Source organism: Carcharhinus amblyrhynchos, chromosome 6, assembly GCF_965287045.1.
Source record: "Carcharhinus amblyrhynchos chromosome 6, sCarAmb.v2.hapA, whole genome shotgun sequence".
Classification (NCBI taxonomy): Eukaryota; Metazoa; Chordata; class Chondrichthyes; order Carcharhiniformes; family Carcharhinidae; genus Carcharhinus; species Carcharhinus amblyrhynchos.
Genome location: NC_137329.1, coordinates 41,694,337 through 41,716,211, shown reverse-complemented (window position 1 = coordinate 41,716,211; position 21,875 = coordinate 41,694,337). Strand labels below are relative to the sequence as shown.

General features: G+C 41.9%; 1 protein-coding gene across 2 annotated transcripts in view; it reads right to left on the bottom strand.

Annotated features, from left to right (window-relative positions):
- Positions 1–21,875, bottom strand: part of lsp1a (lymphocyte specific protein 1 a) — a 346,256-nt gene that overhangs the window by 40,960 nt on the left and 283,421 nt on the right. For both annotated transcript variants that reach the window (XM_080190298.1, XM_080190300.1), the window contains exons 6-10: positions 20,920–21,060; positions 7,513–7,554; positions 4,502–4,545; positions 2,661–2,742; positions 316–447 (exon numbers count right to left, since the gene is read on the bottom strand). In XM_080190298.1, coding sequence (XP_080046424.1) covers positions 316–447; positions 2,661–2,742; positions 4,502–4,545; positions 7,513–7,554; positions 20,920–21,060 — 441 coding nt within the window. The remainder of the gene's footprint in view (positions 1–315; positions 448–2,660; positions 2,743–4,501; positions 4,546–7,512; positions 7,555–20,919; positions 21,061–21,875) is intronic.

Here is a 21,875-nt window from a genome sequence, read left to right as displayed (position 1 = left end):
AGGCCACAGGGTAATGCACCACTGGCACTGCCAAGGCAGGTGGCTTAAATGGGGGTCTAAGGGGGCAAGTGACCTGAGTGGGATCTGAGGAGTGTCACTACAGTCAGGAAGCCGATCGGTACTGGTGGGTGGGTCAGTTGATGTCCATCAGGAAGCTCGATTTTTGGCTGACTCCCCATTCCCCAAGGCATCAGGTATGCTGCCAGCTGTCTCACAAGGCTGGAAAATCCAGACCCAAGTTCCAGTTCAACCAAGTTGATCAGCTTGTTGATGATGGACTGAGTTGGCGCAGTAGTGACAAAAATAGTGTCTTACCTTACATGGTGATCCCTTGGTAACTGAGGTACCTGCGACATCACCTGCCTCCCATAGGCTCTTTTTGGTGGCAACATCCTCCGGTAGGTTTGGCATATCCAGTGACGCATGTCTGAGCAGCTTTGTAGTGCTCTGTGTTTTAGTGTGCGAGAGAGAAATAAATACCATCAAATGAAGAAAAACCTCGCAATTTCCTGAAATAACTCCAAAGAATGAATACACTGCGCCAAATTAATGAGACAGACAGTTTCTACAGATGCGCACAGCCTGAGTTCAAACATAATAAGTGGGGTTGTCTGCATAACCTGGCGTGTGTTTGGCAGTGGCAGAGGTGGTCCACCATTAGCCGGCAGCAGGATCTTCTGGTCCCATCCTTGCCAGTAGGGTTGCCCATTGAATTCACCCATCACCACCTGAAAACCCATGGCAGGCATACACCGTCAGCGTGGCAGGATGATCCCCTCAGCATGAATGGCCGGAATGTTCCGGCCAATGTATGGTCTCTTGGGTAAAATACCAGTGATGAGCAAAGGCAAAGGGAAGGGAAGAAAATTGTCAAAGAAAGGAGGAGAACAAAATGTAATGTTGGAAGATCCTGTTTCAAAAGGAAATCAGCGATAATTCAGAAACAAGCTTTCAATTTCATGCGAGGAGGCTACATGATTAATTACTTTGCATTCTATGTTACAACAATAAATTCACTTCAAAAGTGATTTATTAGCGAGAAAGCATTTGGGATGTATTGAGGTCACGGAAGATCTTAACATCATCTTTTGTTCTTTTCTAACCATTTCCATGAATCCATTTCCAATATTTAGCCGCTTACAATAATAATCGCTGATGGTATCATAGCAAGGTAAGCGTGGGTGGTTGGAGGAGCTGGTGATATATTGGCTCAAGTCCAATGGCATAGCTGAATTCAACCCAGAGGCAAACGTTAACACAGGATGACTGAGTTAACAGAGTGAGAGAACTGTAATAATGCCAGCAGAGTTACAAACCCTTAAAAGCTAGAGTGTTAGCTGGCATAAGATATTGAGTCTAACCATGAGCAAACAGAATTAATACATCAGTCAAAATACAATTATGAGCAGTGGATACATTTTGGGTGCGCAGGCCACAGTATTTCAAGTGCCTTGTAATTTGGTCAAGATTTGCTCGCACTAAAACAAGAACGTTGTCGAATGAAACACTTTCTATTTCTTGACCAGTACCAAACATTTCCAAGTCAGAACGTTTGGACAAGTTACCTCCAACATTAGCTAATTCTGTTTGTATATAATTAGGAGTAGTTCATAGAATCCCTACAGTGCAGAAGGAGGCCATTCAGCTCTGCTAGTCTGCACCGACCACAATCCCACCCAGACCATGTCCCCATAACCCCATGCATTTACCCTAGCTAATCCCCCATAACACTAAGGGGCAATTGAGCATGGCCAATCCACCTAACCTGCACATCTTTGGAATGTGAGAGGAAACCCATGCAGACATGGGGAGAATGTGCAAACTCCACACAGACAGTGACCCAAGCCGGGGAATCGAACCCAGGTCCAGGGCGCTGTGAGGCTGCAGTGCTAACCACTGTGCCACCGTGCCGGCCAAAATTTGTTGTTCTCAAACTGTAACAGGAAATAGATGAAGCTCAACCCAAGTTCATTTCATACAGAGTATGCACTGCTGGCTGAGAAGAGACTTCAGCGATGTCAGTTTGAATCAAACCCAGATACTGAAGATGCATTCTGCTCACACAGCCAGGTTCAGATCCTCACAAGTATCGACTATACTATTAACACACTTATTTAGTTGTCAGCACATGCAGCTTATTTTGAAATGTACAGACTTCTCGCCTGAAAGAAATGGCAATGGTAATTGGCTCCTGCTAAGACTGAGATCAACACCTTCTAAACAATAATTTAGCAGCGCTCCTTCATTGATGAATTTTGTTATACTGATAAATAAGTAGCAAATCATGCCATCAGCTTCAGTGCTCTTTAGCACGAGATCCATAGTGCTGGCTTCACACACACCGTGTGAAGGCACATTGTACAACTCAAGATCTTTTCCATTGGAGTGAGAAAACTTTTAAGGGACAGTAACGTCCAAATCGTAAGACCAGGCCATACAGTAACAAAGATCGAACAGTCAGCAGACTTATCAGGAGACTGTCGTGTACTTTTCCAACTTGCAGTAAGCAACTTCATGAAAAGGATAAAGCACTGAAGGAGTGCACATTCCACACACACCTAGAATTCTTGTAACACTCCCACGTTAAAGAATTATGTATGGTCTGTGGCTTAAAGTCAATTTGTATCTGTGGCTGTAAAAGTGAGTAAAAATCAGATTACCTCAACAGCACTGGTATACTGCTCCAATCGGTCATCAATCTTTGATATATTAGTTATGGGCTGGCTCTTCTTAATACTGTTACTGTAATTTAAAAAAAATGAGTTGTTAACTAAAATAATGCTTTCAAAGAAACTATTTTGAAAAGATGCACCACCACATTGAAACATCACAAGTGCAAGCATTCTTTCCAACTGCCAATCTTTGAATGTTATACAGCAATCATATTCAGAAGCATTATAATGATAATACATATACGCAACAAGAAAAGGAACTTGTATTAGTTATATAATGCCTTCAATGGAGATAAATATCACAAGGGGCCTCAAGAGGTGCGACAAAAGATGGACCACAAACCAAAGGGAAGATAAGGTGTGTGGCTAAAATCTTTAGCGAAGAGGTAGAGATCATGGAGAGTTTTTTAAAAAAAAGGAGATGGTGAAGAGCTGTCCAAGTTTGGGGAGGAAATTAGGGAGCACAGGGCCAGATGACTAAAATCACATGGTTGCGAGAGATACAAGAATGTGGTTAATGGTGGTCTTGTCAACGATCAAGAGGACAGAATATAGAAGACATGGACAGAGTGATATCATGCTTTGAATGAAGGCAGAAGAGCTTATCTGGATGTAGAGATGTATGGAGGTCTTGTCAACGATCAAGAGGACAGAATATAGAAGACATGGACAGAGTGATATCATGCTTTGAATGAAGGCAGAAGAGCTTATCTGGATGTAGAGATGTATGGAGGTCAAGAGAGAAACGAACTGTGGGGAAAGAGGGCAAGCAACATTGAGATAGTGATTGATATTATTAAGGATGAAGAGCTGCTTGTTGCTGAGGGAGGATATGGCAGCAATAAGTCTACTGTAGGCTTGGGATGGTAAACAATGAAGAATTGACAGGAGATACAAATGTGTCCAAATAAAGAAGGTAACTAAATGAGGAGGGAGATTCCAGGAAAAATAGAACGAGAGGCCCCTGTGTGATATGCTGATAAGGACAACCCAGCAGGGATCAAATAATAGCAAGTATGGTTAACTGGGCAGGCTTTAATGCGCAAAAGGTTTCCCCAACCAGGAACATGGCAAAGTTTCTGTCAAAGCCACAAAAACCATCAACAACAATTAAGTTGTAACATTCATGGATGAATATGCATCTTGGAGGCAAATGTGGTGATTGTTAAATGGTCAGCAGAATCCCTTGCAGAACCAAATGAACAGGGGAGAGAGGAGGCAATTGCCCAGTGTAGTCACTGAGTGGGAATATCAAAGAGAGAGAGAGAGAGGATGTGCTATTTGCAGTTATTGTTCCCATGGAGGCAGGAATAGATGGGTTCATTGGAGAGTGCCAAGATCGAGGTTGAAAGCTCAAGAGAAAGATCAAAACAAAATTTAAGAGGGGGATGAGTTCACAGTGCACAACACCAGCTAAAATCCATATACAATGAAGCCAAAAGCTTCTCGGTTAATCGGGACAGCAGAGGTGTGGCTGGAAGTCGAGAGAATGAATGAGTTCAAAGCTCAAGTCTCAGGGTCAACAATGATGAAATGAAGACAATGCACTGGAACAGACTGTTAGATGAAGTGCTGGAGGAAGTTGGTCAGCGGAGTGAGAGAGCTGAAATACAGCGAGAGTGTTGAAATAAAGAGAGTCAACCACATACCAGCATTTGTCCGGGGGTTCAGGGGAGGTGCTCATTGGTCTCAGATACACGTAGCAGATCTGGTACAATATGTGAGGAGGGAGGGATAAACTCAAAAACCGAGAGCCGGGGAGAGCGAAAAGGTAAATTTGATAAGAAAGATGATCAGAGGAAAAATGTTGCTGCAGTAAATGTTCTCACCTCTTCTTCAGCGAACGGTTCAATGATTCTGTCCTTTCACTGATCTGAAAATCAGAAACAGCGGAGTTTCAGTTCATTATTTAAATCAGAAATGACCGATAAAATCAGAAACACAGCAGTTTCATCTCATTGTTTAATGGCAGCACAAGTAGTTTTCTTACCAATTTTGATTTCAATCAATACTTTGCAGCCTGGGAAATCAATTACAGTTCTCATTTGCTGTTACCGTGGATATTCTGCTACCTTAATTCAGCCTTATGTTGCTAAATAAGGCAAAAGAGCATGAGAAAGTCACAGTGTGAAATCGAGTGACAAACTCGTATTAAGATTCTTCAATAAAGTCAAATGATCCGTATAGGAATTATATCTACAGTATTTGAGGGTGTCCATGAGAATGCAGTTTTTGGGCATACTAGTTGTTGACATGTTTAATGTAAGTTTTTTCTAAATGGAAAGCACTTCTTGCAATCAAAAAATTTACCACAGACAATGATTATTAAAGAAGAAAGCTCCCATTATGTTTCCTTAAAATGTACAATTAATTCTTGTCCTTTTGGTGTAGCATATTTGAATTCAAGACTCAAATTGTAATGACATCATCAGATAAAGGAACAAAAAATTTATTGGATTTACGAATTCAACCAGTATCAGGGAGTTGAATTTTATAAACAGCAATGGTTAGTGAAGGGTGCTTTAATAATTGGTGTCTTTACTTATACTAATCCTGTCAGCCCCATCCCAGTGTTCAATCTAACCAGTACCCTGCATTACTGACTGCACTCTGCTGATCTCAATTCAGTAAGCAACTGGAAATGTTATCTATGTCATTAATTTATTTAAAAATAGAACAAAAAGGAAGTTTCAATTAAATCATTTTAATGGCTAGGTCGTCAAAATAATTTGAAATAATGAGATTCACTCCTGGAGCACTCAGACTGCTCTTTGAGCGAGTGGAAAACTGCATTCATTCCATGCGTTCGCAATGGATATTTAAAAGGGCCACAATAATAAGCCCTCCGATCCTTGCCGTTTTAATCTGCTCTTTCAGACATGTGAGCAGGATGTCTCCAAGGAGGTGAAAATGTCAGTTTTTAAATGTGCAGATTTATCTTCTCCACAAGGTCAATCTGATGGCCAAGTGATTGGGGCCAGAAAGTTAAAGTTGATTTAACTGTCTTTTATTTCTTTGTGGGATGACAAGAGCAGAGGTGGACCTGGTGGCACAGTGGTTAGCACGGCTGCCTCATAGCGCATGGATCTGCGCTCAATTCTCAGCGTGGGTCACTGTCTGTGCAGAGTCTATACGTTCTCCCTGTGCCTGTGTGGGTTTCCTCCGGGTGCTCCGGTTTCCTCCCACAGTCCAAAAGGTTTGCTGGTTAGGTGCATTGCCATGCTGAATTCTCCCTCAGTGTGTCCGAACAGGCACAGGAGTGTGGCGACTAGGGAGTTTTCATAGTAACTTCTTTGGAGTGTTATATTGAGCCTACTTGTGCCTAATAAATAAACTTTAACTTTCTTTCAGACCCCATAAGGAAAGGGTGGTCTTCCCTCTTCCTCCCCTGATCACATTGCCCTGCCAAAACCTCGACTAACCAGTTAGTGAATGACTGAGATTGTCTTCTGGTAACCTGCATGTAGCATCCAACCACGCAAAAACCAGCTCCACTGTTCCCATCGGGTAGCATCTCCCATCAGAATCCGGCAGGAGACTGATGGAATCCAAGAGGTGAGGCTTCGGGGTTGAAATATTAGTTTCCTGACCACATTGGCCCCCTACTGAGTGGAAAGCCCAGAAAATAACATTGGGGAATCCAGCATCACCTCCAACACAGATGGGATGAAGGATGCGAGGGGATTTCTGAAAAGTGAAATCACAAATTAATCTCCAGGAGTCGGGAGATGAAAAAATAAATAAATGAAGTCATTAAAATGGAGACTAATTAAAATGTCGTGTTTAAAAAAAAGTAAATTGCAAGCTTCAGTAGTGTGGCAGGACATTTGGCAGTTCTTTCAATACAAAAATGTCAAGAGGTGTGGAGTTTGCACATTTTCCCTATTCTACGTGAGTTTCCTCCCACAGTCTAAAGATGTACAGGTGGATTGGCCATGCTAAATTGCCCCTTAATGTCAGGGGGATTAGTGGGGTAAATACATGTGATTAGTGAGAATGGGCATGGATGGGATTGTTGTCAGCGCTGACTCGATGGACCAAATGGCCTCCTTCTACACTATAGGGATTCTATGATTAGGTGCATCTGCAACATGATAATTTGAATCTTCTTGTCTTCGAGGTGGCCTATTGTGTACCAGCAGTTGGGCGTTTTTCATTAATTGCTGAGGAAAACTTGGTCACAAAGAGCAGGAATTCCTTGGGTTTGATTTATGTACAGTGCTAAGTGAGTTGGTCTGAGCCAGAGTGATTTTGGACACAGTGGCTGGAATTTTACCACCCATCTGCCATGGGAATCAGAGCGGGCAAGGGACAGACAATGGCTGTGGACATCAGGCGGGATTTTACAGCTACGCCCGTTCTGAAATCGTAAAATCCCACCTTACAAGTCATCTCAATACAGATATATTGAGTAAACGGAGCAATGTAGCTCAGGGAGGTCCCAGATTTTGTTTCCATTCTGTGCTGAGTTAACTAATCTGAATCAGAATCAGAATCACAGAGGAGGTCATACCCTCAGCTTCAGCAAAGCTGAAGGAGGTGTGAAGTGAGCACCTTCAACGTTGGATAATTAAATAGCTGCCATTCAAAGATTGGGTGATTCATTTTACTTACAAAATAATAAAAATCCTACTAAATAAACTGACCAAAGATGATGAATATGCAATTTTTTTTTTAAATACGGACAATGGCATTGGCCTCATTAGTCTGATTAGGTCCCATCTCTAGCCGAATAAGCATTGACTGAAATTTTGGAGTAAATTAGAAAGGAAAAATAGTAATGACAGGAGGTTAAACAGAAATATTGGCCTGCTGCCTCATTCGTATTCGATTAACTCACCAAACAGCTTGTTTCTGATGTCATCCCTTCGTCATAGTCTTTCTGAAATTATAGAGACAGGGGATAGGAGATAGGAATGCCATGGCAAAAAAGGTGGAGAAATAGTAACAGCCCAAAGATAACCGAGAGCAAGTCTGGTTAGTACTACTGGCAAAGAGTTACGGCAGATACATCACGGAGAATTCAGTAAGGTAACGGCTAGGTTCACGGGTGGGCTGGGCAACAATCCCAGAGACAACCTGGAATTTCAAACGTCAGCAGAAGAGGCTGCCTCTTTCAAATGACACACTGGAATGCCTGTGGCTTCAGCTTGTCAGGTTCGATTTGAGCACCTTTCAAGCAGATACTTGCAAAGATCAAGATGGGTTCTTGTTTCTGTCTACATACAGATGAAGCTGGATAAAACTTCAAAGACACCGGCTGCAGAGGTCAGGGAATAGGCCACATTCTGAACTCTCTGTCTGAAATCTCAGCCCACAAAATGCATACACATTGCACAAGCAGTCTGCAAATCAGATAATAAAGAGCCTGGGTCGTGATTCATTTAACTCGATGTTAAGAGCTGGATAGTGTGGGTGGCCGGGTGGTAAGGCAGTGCTCTGCGTTATGGTCATGAAGTTAGATGCAACTTTTCAGTATTACATTTCTCAGTTCCTCATTTGAGTCATGTTGAGTCACGGTTTGGTGGTGGTGGTGGTGGTGGTGGTGTGGGGGTGTGGGGGGTTGGCGGGGTGAAAACTGCAGCATTTTTCAGCCAAACAGAAAGGAAGTTAGCATTGTGAGTCACGCCAAGGTGGTCTCTGACACTCCCAAAGCAGTTAACTGACGGATTTGGCAATAGCCTGAAAGGAGGGACATCGCCACACTCTCAGCTACATAGCTGCCACTGCAGGGAGGAAAACACGGGGGAAAGAAATGATGGGAAAACAGAAGAAATTTACCCAATAATGTCCGGTGAAAAATAAGTTAAAAGAAACTGAATCACATAATTTGCCCAATTGATAGCTAGCTGTGTTACCACTGGGCTGAGCCCTTTGTAACAATAACAGAGTTCACACCATTTGACTAACTGATGTATTGCCAGTTGCTTATCCTTCACTATTTTAATGAAGAATGATTCTCAAACAGTACATTAAACATCAAAACATGTTCATGCATTTCACAGCAGCTAAGCAATCCTTATAAGCCCTGCATGCCCACAGCTGATACAGCTCTCGAGAAGCAGAAAATCTCCAACACATGGTTACATTGGCACATCTGGACTGAATAAGGCAAATCAGTAATGGCTAGCCTCAATAAATGTTTCTCCATCAAGTTAGTGATTCTTTTTCTTCTGCCTCCTTCCTTTACTTTATTTCCTCCTCCCTTTTCCTCATAAATCTGCTTGGTCCCTTCTTGGCTTCATTCCAGCAAGTCAATCTGAATTTCCCTAACCCGATGAGCAATGGGGAAAGGGAAGTAAATGACTTGCCCCCATGGTTTTGGAGTTGAAAAGCAAGTTGAGGTAAAATGATAATAAGCTCCTTTTGAGTCAAGAGGAGTAGTAATGCTTTCTACCACCAATGCCCCCCACCACGTCACTCCAGTCCTTAATGCTGATCATAGTCCCTCTTCATTAACAGAAACAGATTTCCCCCACTACCAGCCCCCTGCTTCCCTATATCAGGCCTGCCCCATGATCTGTGCAGACCGAGCCTGCAATTGGCTGGCTCCATCTCTCCATGTTCAGGTGTTAGGCCCTGCCAGCCATTAGATCATAACCATCCGGCACAATCTGTGACATCTGTAACACGGATGGTCCCTAATTTCTGCATCTGAGGCCTCCCATCACTGGCATTTCCACCAGTTAGCCGACAGGAAGGCAATAGATTGTAAAAATAAATGATAATAAGTCCTGCCACCAATATTAGCAGGACATCTGCTAGTCTTCAATTTCAGGGCTTCCCTCATGCTACTGTGTTTCTCTCTCCTCCCCAAAAGCAACGGGGCCATAACTGAAGCTAGTGGACTATCCGTAAGATGGTTTCTTCTGCATTTTCTGTTCGGACGTGATTCATGCTCTATACAAAAGGCTGGATACAGTGTGAAACTATGTAATATCCTGTTTGTAAGCCTAAACTAAAATTGTAACAGAACTAACTAAATCTTCACAACATCCTGTTTCATAATTCATCAGATGCCTCAGTTTGTGGTCATTTGTTTTTTTAAAAAAAACTATGATGGAATCATGTTAAAGGTGCAATTAATCATCTGTAATTAAACAGTGGCCAAACTAACTGGCACAAACTGGCAATCCCATACAAGAGTAGTCCACAGGTTTGCTGGTGTACAGGGGAGAATGCAGTCCTCTTAAGTTTGCACCCGAGGGTAATTATTAGGAAGGCTAGAGGAAGTTTCATATGAATGTGAGGCGTGTGGAATGGAAAGCATTCTATTCTCCAACATCAACACCCCCACGGCAGTGAGAATAAAGTTCCTAACAGGAAGTGTTACAATGAATATTTTGTGTAAAAAGCTTTATTCATAGTGCAGGTCTGTATGTGCTATGACTTTGACGATATAATACATCTTTTAATATGTCCTACTGAATACATATGTGTCCTATTGTTTTTTGATTGCATCCTACATAGTAAACTAGGCCTCAAGTTTCATTGCACAACCTCTCATTTATATCATATATTAAGTTTACTCATCACCCAATAACATTTGTTTCTCCCTGAAGCTAGACTGTAATGTATAAAGTCTTGGACAATCAGAAATAAATCAATGGACTGGAATCAAATGAAGACACTCAGCTGGATTACATGTAGAATATTGGACATCTAGGAGTGAGTTAAAATTTGAACCTAATGGAGGTGTTCAAATGGTTTATAAAGATATGGGAGTAAATTTACACCTGGATTTCAACCAAGGGGTTCAGCTGAAGTCATGGTTACATTAGTCAGCTCATTACCAACTAACAATCATAAAAATTATAGCATAAAGGAAGGTCATTCAAGTCATTGTGCCTCTTCAACATGAGCCGTCTAATCCCAGCAACCACATGGGAACATCACCATCTCAAAGGCTTCCTTCTTCAATCACACACAATCTACCATCATTCCTTCACAGTCACTGGGTCAAAAAGTTATTTCACAGCATTATGGGCTTACTTACGTCACATGGGTTGCAGCAGTTCAAGATGGCAACTCACCACCAACTCCTCATAAGCAATTAGGGATGGATAATAAAATTTGAACACACCCTGTGAATGAATCTTTAAACTCCCTGCTAACTTAAATTATTTTGTATCTTTCCTTTTCAAATTTTATTCAATTTCCTTTTAAACTATAAACATCATCTCATTGGACACATATCGCTGGGTTATTAATCCAGAAACTCAGCTAATGTTCTGGAGACCTGGGTTCGAAATCTGCCAAGGCAGATAGTAGAATTGGATTTCAATAAAAATATGGAATTAAGCATCTACTGATTATCATGAAACCACTGTTGATTGTTGGAAAAACTCATCTAGTTCATTAATGTCTTTTAGGGGAAAATATCTGCTGTCTTTCCCTGGTCTGGCCTACACTTGACTCTACAGCTATAGCAATGTGGTTGACTCTCAAATGCCCTCTGAAATGGCCTAGCAAGCCACTCAATTGTACCAATCACTCAGGAAGGCAGCTCACCACCACCTTCTCAAGGGCAACTAGGATTGGGCAATTAATGCTGGCCAGCCAGCGACACCCACGTCCCACAAATGAATAAAGGAAACTTTTGCCAGAACAGAAAATTCAGAATTTATAACTCTTGTTTGCCAACTGGTGAGTACAATTTACCCTGTCAAAGCTTATCACAATTTTGGAAACCTTTCTGTTTTTAGCCTTTCACCTCTGTGATTCCTCACTCTTGCCATGAACACCATTCCTGTAATAAGGTGCCTAAAACTGTATACAATACTTCCAGTTGTGGCTTAGCGTGGTCTTGTACAAATTCAACATCACACTCTCATTCTTAACATTCAGTGCCTCGTATAGAATCCAGAATTTCATTGCCTATTTTTTAAGATTGCTTGTTCTCCCCACGTGTCCCAACTGTTAAACTACAGGACAGGGCAATGCTATCTTCTACTTAACACTTTGTGAAACAACACAATATAAATGGTTTCTGCCCAATGTAAGTTCACTGATCAATCGACATCAAGCGGCTGCAAGTGGAAAATCATATCGCAAATGGTAAAATCAAAATTCATGATGGCAAAAAAATAAAATTGTCCCCCATTCCACCAACTCTTTTGAAGAGAAATAAGGTGCTGACCAGGTCATAGAGGACTAATGTTGGAATGTTTTCATGTTTTAGAGCAGAAAATGTCACCCTTCTGAATAATGTTTAGCTGTTCTATTATCTCCGTTTCCACAAAATGTCTATTTACATACTGGTAAAATTGCATCTTTCCAGTACATTCTCATTCATTCCACTTAGGAAAATAGAAGTCTCTCCTTAAGAAAACATTCATTATTTGCATTGTGAAATAAGATTACAGCCTTGTAATTCTTCCTTGTGTGTGTATTGATCTATTCAGGTAATTTTTTTTATTGGCAGCTAATTTGGCGCTCTGATATTGTGCAGACGGCTGCACTCAGTGTGCGGGCAAGTTGTCATAGCTTTCCACTTAATTCTCAAATATGGCGCTATCAGCATTTAATGAGTATTGATATAAGACTGGCAATCGATCAATGTGAAATTTGATAAGAGGGCGCACATTGTTTTCAGCAATGTTCAGCTTTAACATTGCATCATGTTTCACTTCCTCTCTCTTTACAAATGAGCCTAAGATAAGTGTGAACTGCTGGAAGACATGGTCCATCTTCTGCTGTGTGTGTTTATGTTTTCGAAATGATGCTGTAGAAATTCTGGAGGGGCAAGGATTCTGGTTAACCATTTTGATATTCGTTGGTGCTGACTTTATGGACTGAGATTGTCTTTTCCAGTCCTGTATGTTCCTTTGTTATCATTCTATATAACATTAAAAAAAGGGTTTTTTTTTTGCCAATTCAATTTCCCTTTCGCTGATGATGTAACTCAAGTACTGACAGCGGTTTTGACACTTCCCGTCAAGATGAAGGCAGATGTTGAAGGAGACTCCAGATCTGAGCAACTGCAATCTTAAATTTTATAAATCCTGCTCTCAGGCATACTGAAAACAAATGTTTCACAGATACTAATCACCCTGGCACACCTCACCCAATGGCCTTTTTATCATGTGCAAATGTGGACAGAATCAACAGGTGATTTCACCACTGAAGGCGTGGCTACACTATATGATGCTGTTCTTGTTGAAGAGCTACATACATGCACTTGCCAATAGAGATTGCTGTATAGCAATCAGGACTAGCAATTCTGACCGATTTTCCCTCTCTACACTTCCCTGAAGCACCTCAAATTAAACAGTAGCAGTTAGAGAGAAGGTTAAGAGGTGACTTAATAGAGATTTACAAGATGATCAGAGGATTAGATAGGGTGGATAGTGAGAGCCTTTTTCCTTGGATGGTGATGGCTAGCATGAGGGGACATAGCTTTAAATTGAGGGATAATAGATACAGGACAGATGTCAGAGGTAGGTTCTTTGCTCACAGTAGGAAGGATGTGAAATGCACTGCCTGCAACAGTAATGGACTCGCCAACATGAAGGGCACTTAAATGGTCATTGGATAAACATATGGATGATATTGGAATAGTGTAGGTTAGATGGGCTTTAGATTGGTTTCACAGCTTGGTGCAGCATCGAGGGCCGAAGGGCCTGTACTGCGCTGTAATGTTCTATATTCAGGCCAATGCTGGTCAGAAAGGGATCAGGTAACTTGGATCAAATGTGTGACCCTCCAGGAGGTGTAGCTTAAACTTAAATGGGAAGTTCTAAAAAAAAATTTCATGGCATGTGGGCATCATTGTGTGGCCAGCATTTATCGCCCATCCATTATTGCCATCTAGAAGGTGATAGTGAGTTGTCTTCTTGAACCGCTGCAGTCCATATAGTTTAGGAACACCCTCAGAGCTGTGAGGAAGTGAGTTCCAGAATTTTGACCCAGTGGTGGAACATCAGTATAGTTTCACGTCAGGATGCTGTGTGACTTGAAGACAAACTCTCTTCCACTTTCTTCCGTTGGGAAAAAGATACAGAAGTCTAAGGAAACCTACCCAACCAACTCAAGAACAGCTTCTTCCCTGCTTCCATCAGACTTTTCAATGGACCTACCTCATATTAAGTTGATCTTTTTCTACATCCTAGATATGACTGTAACACTACATTCTCCATTCTCTGTCCTTTCCTTCTCTATGTAAGTTATGCTTTATCTGTAATAGTGTGCAGGAAACAAGGCATTGCATTGTATGCTAATACATGTGACAATAATAAATCAAAAAATCCTGAAGGTAGTGGTGTTCCCATGTTTCTACTGCCCTTGCTTTTCTAGGTGGTATTTGGTGCAGATGTAGATTTGGAAGGTGCTGTTGAATAAGTACTATGTTCCATGCATTGCAGTATTCAGTGAATCACACTGTTCAAAATGTTCAGAATTGAAAGAAAATGATGCAAAATTCAATATACATCCATAAAGAACCACAGGATTTTTCATATATCAATTCAAATGAATGGCATGGTGGTTGCCTCACAGTGCCAGAGGCCTGGGTTCGATTCCCGGCTTAGGTCACTGTCTGTGAGGAGTTTACACATTCTCCCTGTGTCTGTGTGGGTTTCCTCTGGGTCCTCCTATGGTCTGAAAGATGTGCTGGTTAGGTGCATTGGCCATGCTAAATTCTCCCTCAGTGTACCCAAACAGTCACTGGAGTGTGGCAACTGGGGGATTTTCACAGTAACTTCATTGCAGTGTTAATGTAAGCCGACTTGTGATTAACAAATAAGCTTTAAAAATCAGGCATAAGTACGTTGTAAATGGAATAGGCAATTCTGCAATATAGTTACATCATGGCTGATTTTTATTGCAACACATTTTACCCATTTTCTTCCAAGGCAGGATTTGGCCAGTTGATTTTACTTTAGATGTTGCACCCGGACAATGGAATAAACTTGGACAAAATAAAGAAGGACATTGGCATCAATTATGTACGCCAAAGATGTGCAGGTTAGGTGGATTGGCCATGATCAATTGTAGGTTAGATGAGATTATTCATGGTAAATGTGTGAAATTACAGGAATAGGGTGGGGGAAAATGGCCCAGGTAAGATACTGCGTCAGTGTTGATTCAGACTCAAAGGGCCAAATGGCCTCTTCAGCACTGGAGGGTTTCTGTGATTCTATGATCCTGGAGGGAATTTCTGATTGAGGTTTTATACAGACAAACTTTGGGCAGTTGTTGCATTCACTATTGCAAAGAATAACTCAAACTATTTAGAAAGGCTTTTTGAAAAGCACTTGAATTATTATTTCAATACATTTATTATCTGCAGCACCATCTTACAAGACCTTCAGCATAGCAAGTGAGGAAACTGACTATTTGCGTGAATGACATCGTCCATACGGTGATTGGAAAGTGGAGACAGGAAGCAGGAAACAGGTGCTCCCTGTTGCCTAGGCAACCCACAAAACAAACAAATCTCTTCCTTAAAACAGGAACACAGCCCTTACATTGAACGCAACTGTTATTTGCTCAAGTTGTGCATTGAAACATGGCAAAGCACATCCGAAACTGTTAAAATCAACCTGAAAGCCCTTGTGTTGAAATGGCTAAACCACGTTGTTGAAAGGAAGGGCTGATTTTCTTACTGGCTCCTGTATTGGGGGAGCATCATGGTAAAGTTGTATAGGACCATCAAACCCAGCCAGACCCAAATTGGAGATCCAGGGACCAACAATATCTCACTCAAATTGGAGCAAAATCTGCATGGTCGGCACTAAACAAGGGAGGGTCATAGCCGAGGCAAGGTTCAATCTGGCAGCTCAGTAAATTGACCTTCAGAGATGCTTTGCAATAGGTCTGTGGCCAATCTTGCCGTGAGCCTAAAATGTTTGCTTCCTGACCTCTATGGTGTTATCAATTGCTAGGAAGAAGCAAAATAAGTTCTCTCAGAAAGAGAAAAAGATGGAACATTAAAATCAGCCGATTCCGCTAGAGACCTGGCAGCCTCTCAGTGGAATAGCAAAGTGACACATTCCACTGTCCTACACAGCATTTCTGTAAAAAGCCTACACAAACCTCCGTCAATATGAATGCACCTATTTTGTCATTGACCACAAGAACATAAGAAATAAGAACATAAGAAATAGGAGCAGGAGTAGGCCATCTGGCCCTTCGAGCCTGCCCCGCCATTCAATAAGATCATGGCTGATCTGTCGTGGCTCAGCTCCACATTCCTGCCCTCTCCCCATAACCCTTAATCCCCTCTCTTATCAAGAACCCATCAACCCGCTTCTTGAAAATATTTAGCGAGGCAGCCTCCACCACTTCAACGGGTAGAGAATTCCAGAGATTCACCACCCTTTGAGTGAAGAAGTTCCTCCTCAACTCCGTTCTAAAACGCCCCCCCTTTATCTTGAGGCTGTGCCCCCTAGTCCTACTGTCTTTTTTGAGCGGGAATCCTATCCATCCCATTCATCATCTTATACGTCTCAATGAGATCTCCCCTCATTCTTCTAAACTCCAACGAGTACAAGCCTAGTTTATTCAGCCTCTCCTCATAGCTCAACCCCCTCAACTCCGGTATCAGCCTAGTAAACCTCCTCTGCACTCCCTCCAAGGCCAAAATATCTTTGCACAGGTGCGGCGCCCAAAACTGCACACAGTACTCCAGCTGCGGCCTCACCAATGCCCTATACAGCTGCAGCAAGACCTCCCTACTTTTATATTCAATCCCCTTCGCTATGAAGGCCAGCATCCCATTCGCCTTCCTGACCACCTGCTGCACCTGCAAGCTGGGTTTTTGCGACTCATGCACAAGGACCCCGAGGTCCCTCTGCACCGTCGCCTGCTGCAGTTTTTCGCCACGTAAGTAATAGTCCTTCCTACCATTCTTCCTACCAAAGTGGACCACCTCACACTTGCCAACATTAAATTCCATTTGCCATTTCCTGGCCCATTCGCCCAGCCTATCTAGATCCTTCTGCAGACTCTCCACACCCTCCGCACAATTTGCCGTTCCCCCAATCTTGGTGTCATCCGCAAATTTCGACACACAGACCATGTCGTCTCCAAAATGAGTACGGTTTAAATAAAAAGGCCATACACCATGCTGACAGTCTTTCAATGTCTTTCAAAGCTAGACCATGCAACTGCAGTCCTAGACAACACAGAGACTCCGCAAATTAAAGACAAAGGAAACAATCCTGCTGGCTCATCACACAGGTTGATTGGGACGCCTGTGCAATGGCACCCCTAGGGCCAGCAACTGGCTTCCTGTCATGAACTGCCCATCTTTTCTACTAGCAAGAATCATACTTTGCCTCTTTTTTCCTAAGTGCCATATGATTGTGTCCAGAAACTCACCCAAAAAAGTGGGCGCGATTCTCTCCCATTTTCACACTCATTCGGCACTTCGAACTTTTTTCAGGAAAGAATCAAGGCTCATCAGAAGTAATCAGCTAGGTGTAATATATCTTCATAAATTAACAATTGCTGCTGCTTTCACAATCAGGGATAACTTTGGAAACTCAGTGACAATCTGTATTCTATTTATATCACATCGTTATTCTTCTCCATTCCCTCCACTCCTAAAGGGGATTTCCTGCTCCCCGCCACGACATGTTTTCTGGCAGTGGAGGCAGCCTCAGTATTGGCTGCTGGCAGGATTTTCCAGTCCTGATGATGCCTCATGACATTGTGTGTGGCTCACTCAGTCTGCTGCCACAGAACCTGTGGTGGGGGTGAATCACCTTCAGCAGGACTGAAAGAGCCAGAAAACCTTGTCCACTGATTTTCAGGAGGGTATTTTAATGCTTCAGTGATAACTCAACTTCCCAAACAGCACAAAGTATGATACTTGATGTATTGATTTGTATAAGGTAATCTTTCAGAATCTCTACACTTTTAAAGGTTGTTTCGGTGAAAACTTCAAATGCTAGAACAACGAATTGATAACTCTATAGTTGAGCCACTCTCCCTGGAACTCTTATTAGACTAATATCTAGAATGGGTGGGTTGTCTTATGAGGAAAGGTCGTACAGGCTGGGCTTGTATGCACTGGAGTAAGAGGCAATTTGATTGAAATGTAAGGTTCTAAGCAGTCTTGACAAGGCGGATGTCAAGGGGATGTTTCCCCACTTGTGGGAGAATCTAGAGCTAGGAGTCATTGTTTAAAATATGGGGTGCCCACTTACTATAAAGATGAGGAAAGATTTTCTCTCAGAGAATTGAGAGTCTTGAGGACATTCTCCCTCAAAAGGCAGTGTAAGCAAAGTCTTTTAAGGCACGGATAGATTCTTCTTGCAAGCTGCCCCCATTCTCAAATTCAATATTTCACGATCAGTCTGTGCTATTAAAATGGTACTCTAACTCTTTTAAGGTCTTTAATAATGCTTTGATCTTTCTCTGTAACTGCAATACTATGTTTTGCACCCTCTCCTTTCCTTCTCCCCTATGTAATCTATGAACAATATGTTTTGTCTGAACAGCATGCAAGAAACAATACTTTTCACTGGAGCCCAACACATGTGACAAAAATAAATCAAATCAAATTCTTGAGAAGCAAGACAGTGGAAGGTTACAAGGGGTAGGTGGCAATGCGGAGTTGAGATTACAATCAGATCAGCCATGAAGTTATTAAACGGTGCAGTAAACTTGAGGGGCTGAATGGCCTACTCCTGCTCCTAATTCCTATGCTCATGTTTCTTAAGTTGAAGCATGTGAAGGAAAGCTGAAATCAAAGAAAGTTTCAGTGAGTACTCAGCAGCTATGTGTGCATTGTTTTCTTATTTTCACGTATTACTGTACTGCTCTAGGGAAACAGAATGTGGAAAGGGACTGTAAACAGTCAAACAGGAGAGGATTGTGCATCGTGACTCATGATGAGATCCCCACTCTTGCAATGTGAAGATCCTTCATCTTCCCTCCCACCCTTTAATTCCCCCCTAAAATAGCAAGTCACAGTGAATACAAACTTTTGCTATTCTCCTTGCTGCGGAATTATGTGTAAACCCACTCTCTGGTGTTGAAAGAAAAGAGAAGGATCAATGAACTTTTATAATCATTGTTGTTGACATATTGTAGTAATTGCACTCACATTATCTTATCCTGTTGTGTTTGACATCAGACAGTGCAGGCTATTGTCAAACTTAATTGCTTTCCAGGAAGTTAGGAAAAGGGCGGACGGGAATCAGGAATATAAAATAACTCTGGTTGCATGGATTTTGTCGCACATTTTTGTGGGCTGCCAATCTTTTGAGTACCATCTCTTCGTCTATTTTCAGACAAGAGAAACCCAAGTGTTAATTCCACACGTGCTTATATTGGACACTTGGTTGTTCGATTAATTTTGGATTACAAACTATATTCAAATAGAATGCCAAAGGTGCACTCTTTTCACAAGTGCTGAAATAATTCTGTTTCTGTTCCTGGCCAGTGCCAAGATTTCACATACAGTTTAAGAGTTACTGAACTGAAGGCAATGTACTTGCCACAGCTCTGAATTTTGCTAAATCACACATTGCTAAATTGATTAATGTGACTCGAGGAATTAATTTAAGGTGGAGATATGGATGGACACTGAAGGATTTGATCTAATTGGTTGAATTGCAAGGATGGTTAGCTGGCTTACACCTTAAAGGCGTCTTGTACACTGATCAAGGATCCTTATGGGTCACAGCAACATTTATACTGCTAATATCTTTGCAAAATAACAAAATATGCATTCAATCCTGGATTGACATGCACAGTGTGAATGAAATCCATGTTGCTATAATGTTTGTGACAGTATAATGTAAACATGGGCCTAAAATGATGCAGGATTTCACCTCAAATCTTATGCCTTTAATCCCAATACATCAGTTTTAATCACCACATCATTACAGAGTAGAAAGTGGCCATGTAACCCATCGTGTCTGCAGCGACTCACTGAAAGAGCAGTTTATCTAGTGTTATTTTCCTGTCATCCCCCTGTAACCCTGCATGTTTTTTCTTTTCAGTTAACAGATTAATTCTTCTTTAAATGCTTTGATTGAACCTGTCACCACCACACCCTCAGGCAGTGCATTCCGGACCTTAACCTCTCACTGCGTGAAATAGTTTTTCTGATATCACATTTGATTCTTTTGCCAATTACTTTAAATCACTGTCCTCTTAGGTGCACTGACCCAAACAGGCACCGGAGTGTGGCAACTAGGGAAATTTCACAGTAACTTCTTTGCAGTGTTAATGTAAGCCTGACTTGTGACTAATGAATAAATTTTAAAACTTTTCTCATTCTCATTCTTCCTGAGTGAGAACAGTTATTCCCCATCTCCTGATGAATTTGAGTACCTTTATCAAGTCTCCTCTCAGCCTTCTTTACTCCAAGGAAATCAGCCTCAACTTCTTCAATCTATTTCCATAACTGAACATCCTCAACCCTGAAATCATTCTCGTGAATCTTCACTACACCTTTTCCAAAGCCGCCACACCTCTCCTAATGTTTTGACATGCAGCACTCCAGCCGAGGCCAAAATAGTATCTTCTAAAAATTCAACACAACCTCCCTGGTATACTCTAGGATACTGCATGCTTAATGAACTGTTCTCTCAACCAGTCCTGCCTGATGTAATGAATATTTACACACAGCTCCCTCTATTCCTGCAAGTTGTATCCTTTGCTTTACATTGTCTCTCCAAGTTCTTCCAACGAAAATGATTCATTTAATATTTTTCTGCATCAAACTTCACCTGCCATCATTTTGTGAAAGGGCGGAATTCTCCAGCCTCCCAGCTACATGTTTTTCGGCAGCAGGAGGCGGCGCACCATTCGTTAGTCGTGGGATCCTCTGATCCTGCCGCTGTCAATGGGAATTCCCACAGAAGCCACCCCACTCCCCTGGGAAAGCCACGTGCTGGAATTTTTCATCCATTCACATGTCTTTTTGAAGTCTGACATTATCCTCCTCAGAGTTCAGAAAGTTCCCAACTTCTGTATCATCTACAAACTTTGAAATTGTGCTCCATGCACCAAGGTCTAGATCATTAATATCCACCAGGAAAAGCAAGTGTCCCAACAATGATGCCTGGGGAAATCGCCCATCAGCCTGAAAAAACATTAACCACTACCCTGTTTCCTGTGACTCAGCTAATTTGATATCCATGTTGCCATGATATAATGCATCCTGCATATTCACCTTAGCATGCTGCATAGCATCACAAGAGCTGTGTACTTCTGACATTACCCAAGCAGTGCCAAAGCAAAACAAAATACACCACGTAAAACTTCAATGTCTATCTGGAATTCTTACCTTAAATGTTGGGCTCCTGGGGCTGAGGGGAATGAACGGATCCTCCATTTCACTACCTGAAATACTAAGAACTTTCTGGCGTTTCTCTGCTGCCTCCATCCTTCGTTTTTCTCGCTCTTCTCTCATTCTTCTTTTCTCTTCCTGTGAGAGGACAAAAGAGATTTAAATTTATCATCCCACAAAATGTGGACTTTCAATTTTATAATTGCAGTGCTGACAACTTGGAAAGTATTAAATTCGAAAAACTTGGTCAATTTCCTGTTATTATGTTAATTCTACACATGCAACATCATCCTTCCTTTGACACTTTTGTTGTAACATTTCCTGTACGGTGGCACAATGGTTAGCACTGATGATTCACTATGCCAGGGACCTGGGTTCGATTCCCAGCTCAGGTCACTGTGCAGAATCTCCGCATTCTCCCAGTGTCTGCATGGGTTTTCTCTGGGTGCTCCGGTTTGCTCCCACAGTCTGAAAGACGTGCTGGTTAGGTGCATTGGCTATGCTATATTCTCCCTTGGTGTACCTGGACAGGTGTCAGAATGTGGCGACTTGAGGATTTTCACAGTAACTTCACTGCAGTATGAATATAAGCATACTTGTGACACCAATAAATAAACTTTAAACTGCAACATCTTTTTTGTAGCATTTCACAACTCACTCTTAATCATAGTGAAAATAGACGACGTTATTGGGCAGAAGGACTAATAGTTTTGAATGGACACAGCATGTGATCACTCAGGGGCTCATTATTCTGCCACACCTGACTGGATCATCCTTCCATCTAATTTGCTACCAATCTTACTGCTGCCAGCTAGTGTTAGAATGTAACCGGTGACAACATTGTATTGGATGTAATGTGACCAATGGTAACAAGCTTTGAGGGTCTGCTGACCCACTAAACCATGGAACCAATTACAGAAGGATGTGATGGTCAGCTGACCAGCTGACTCACT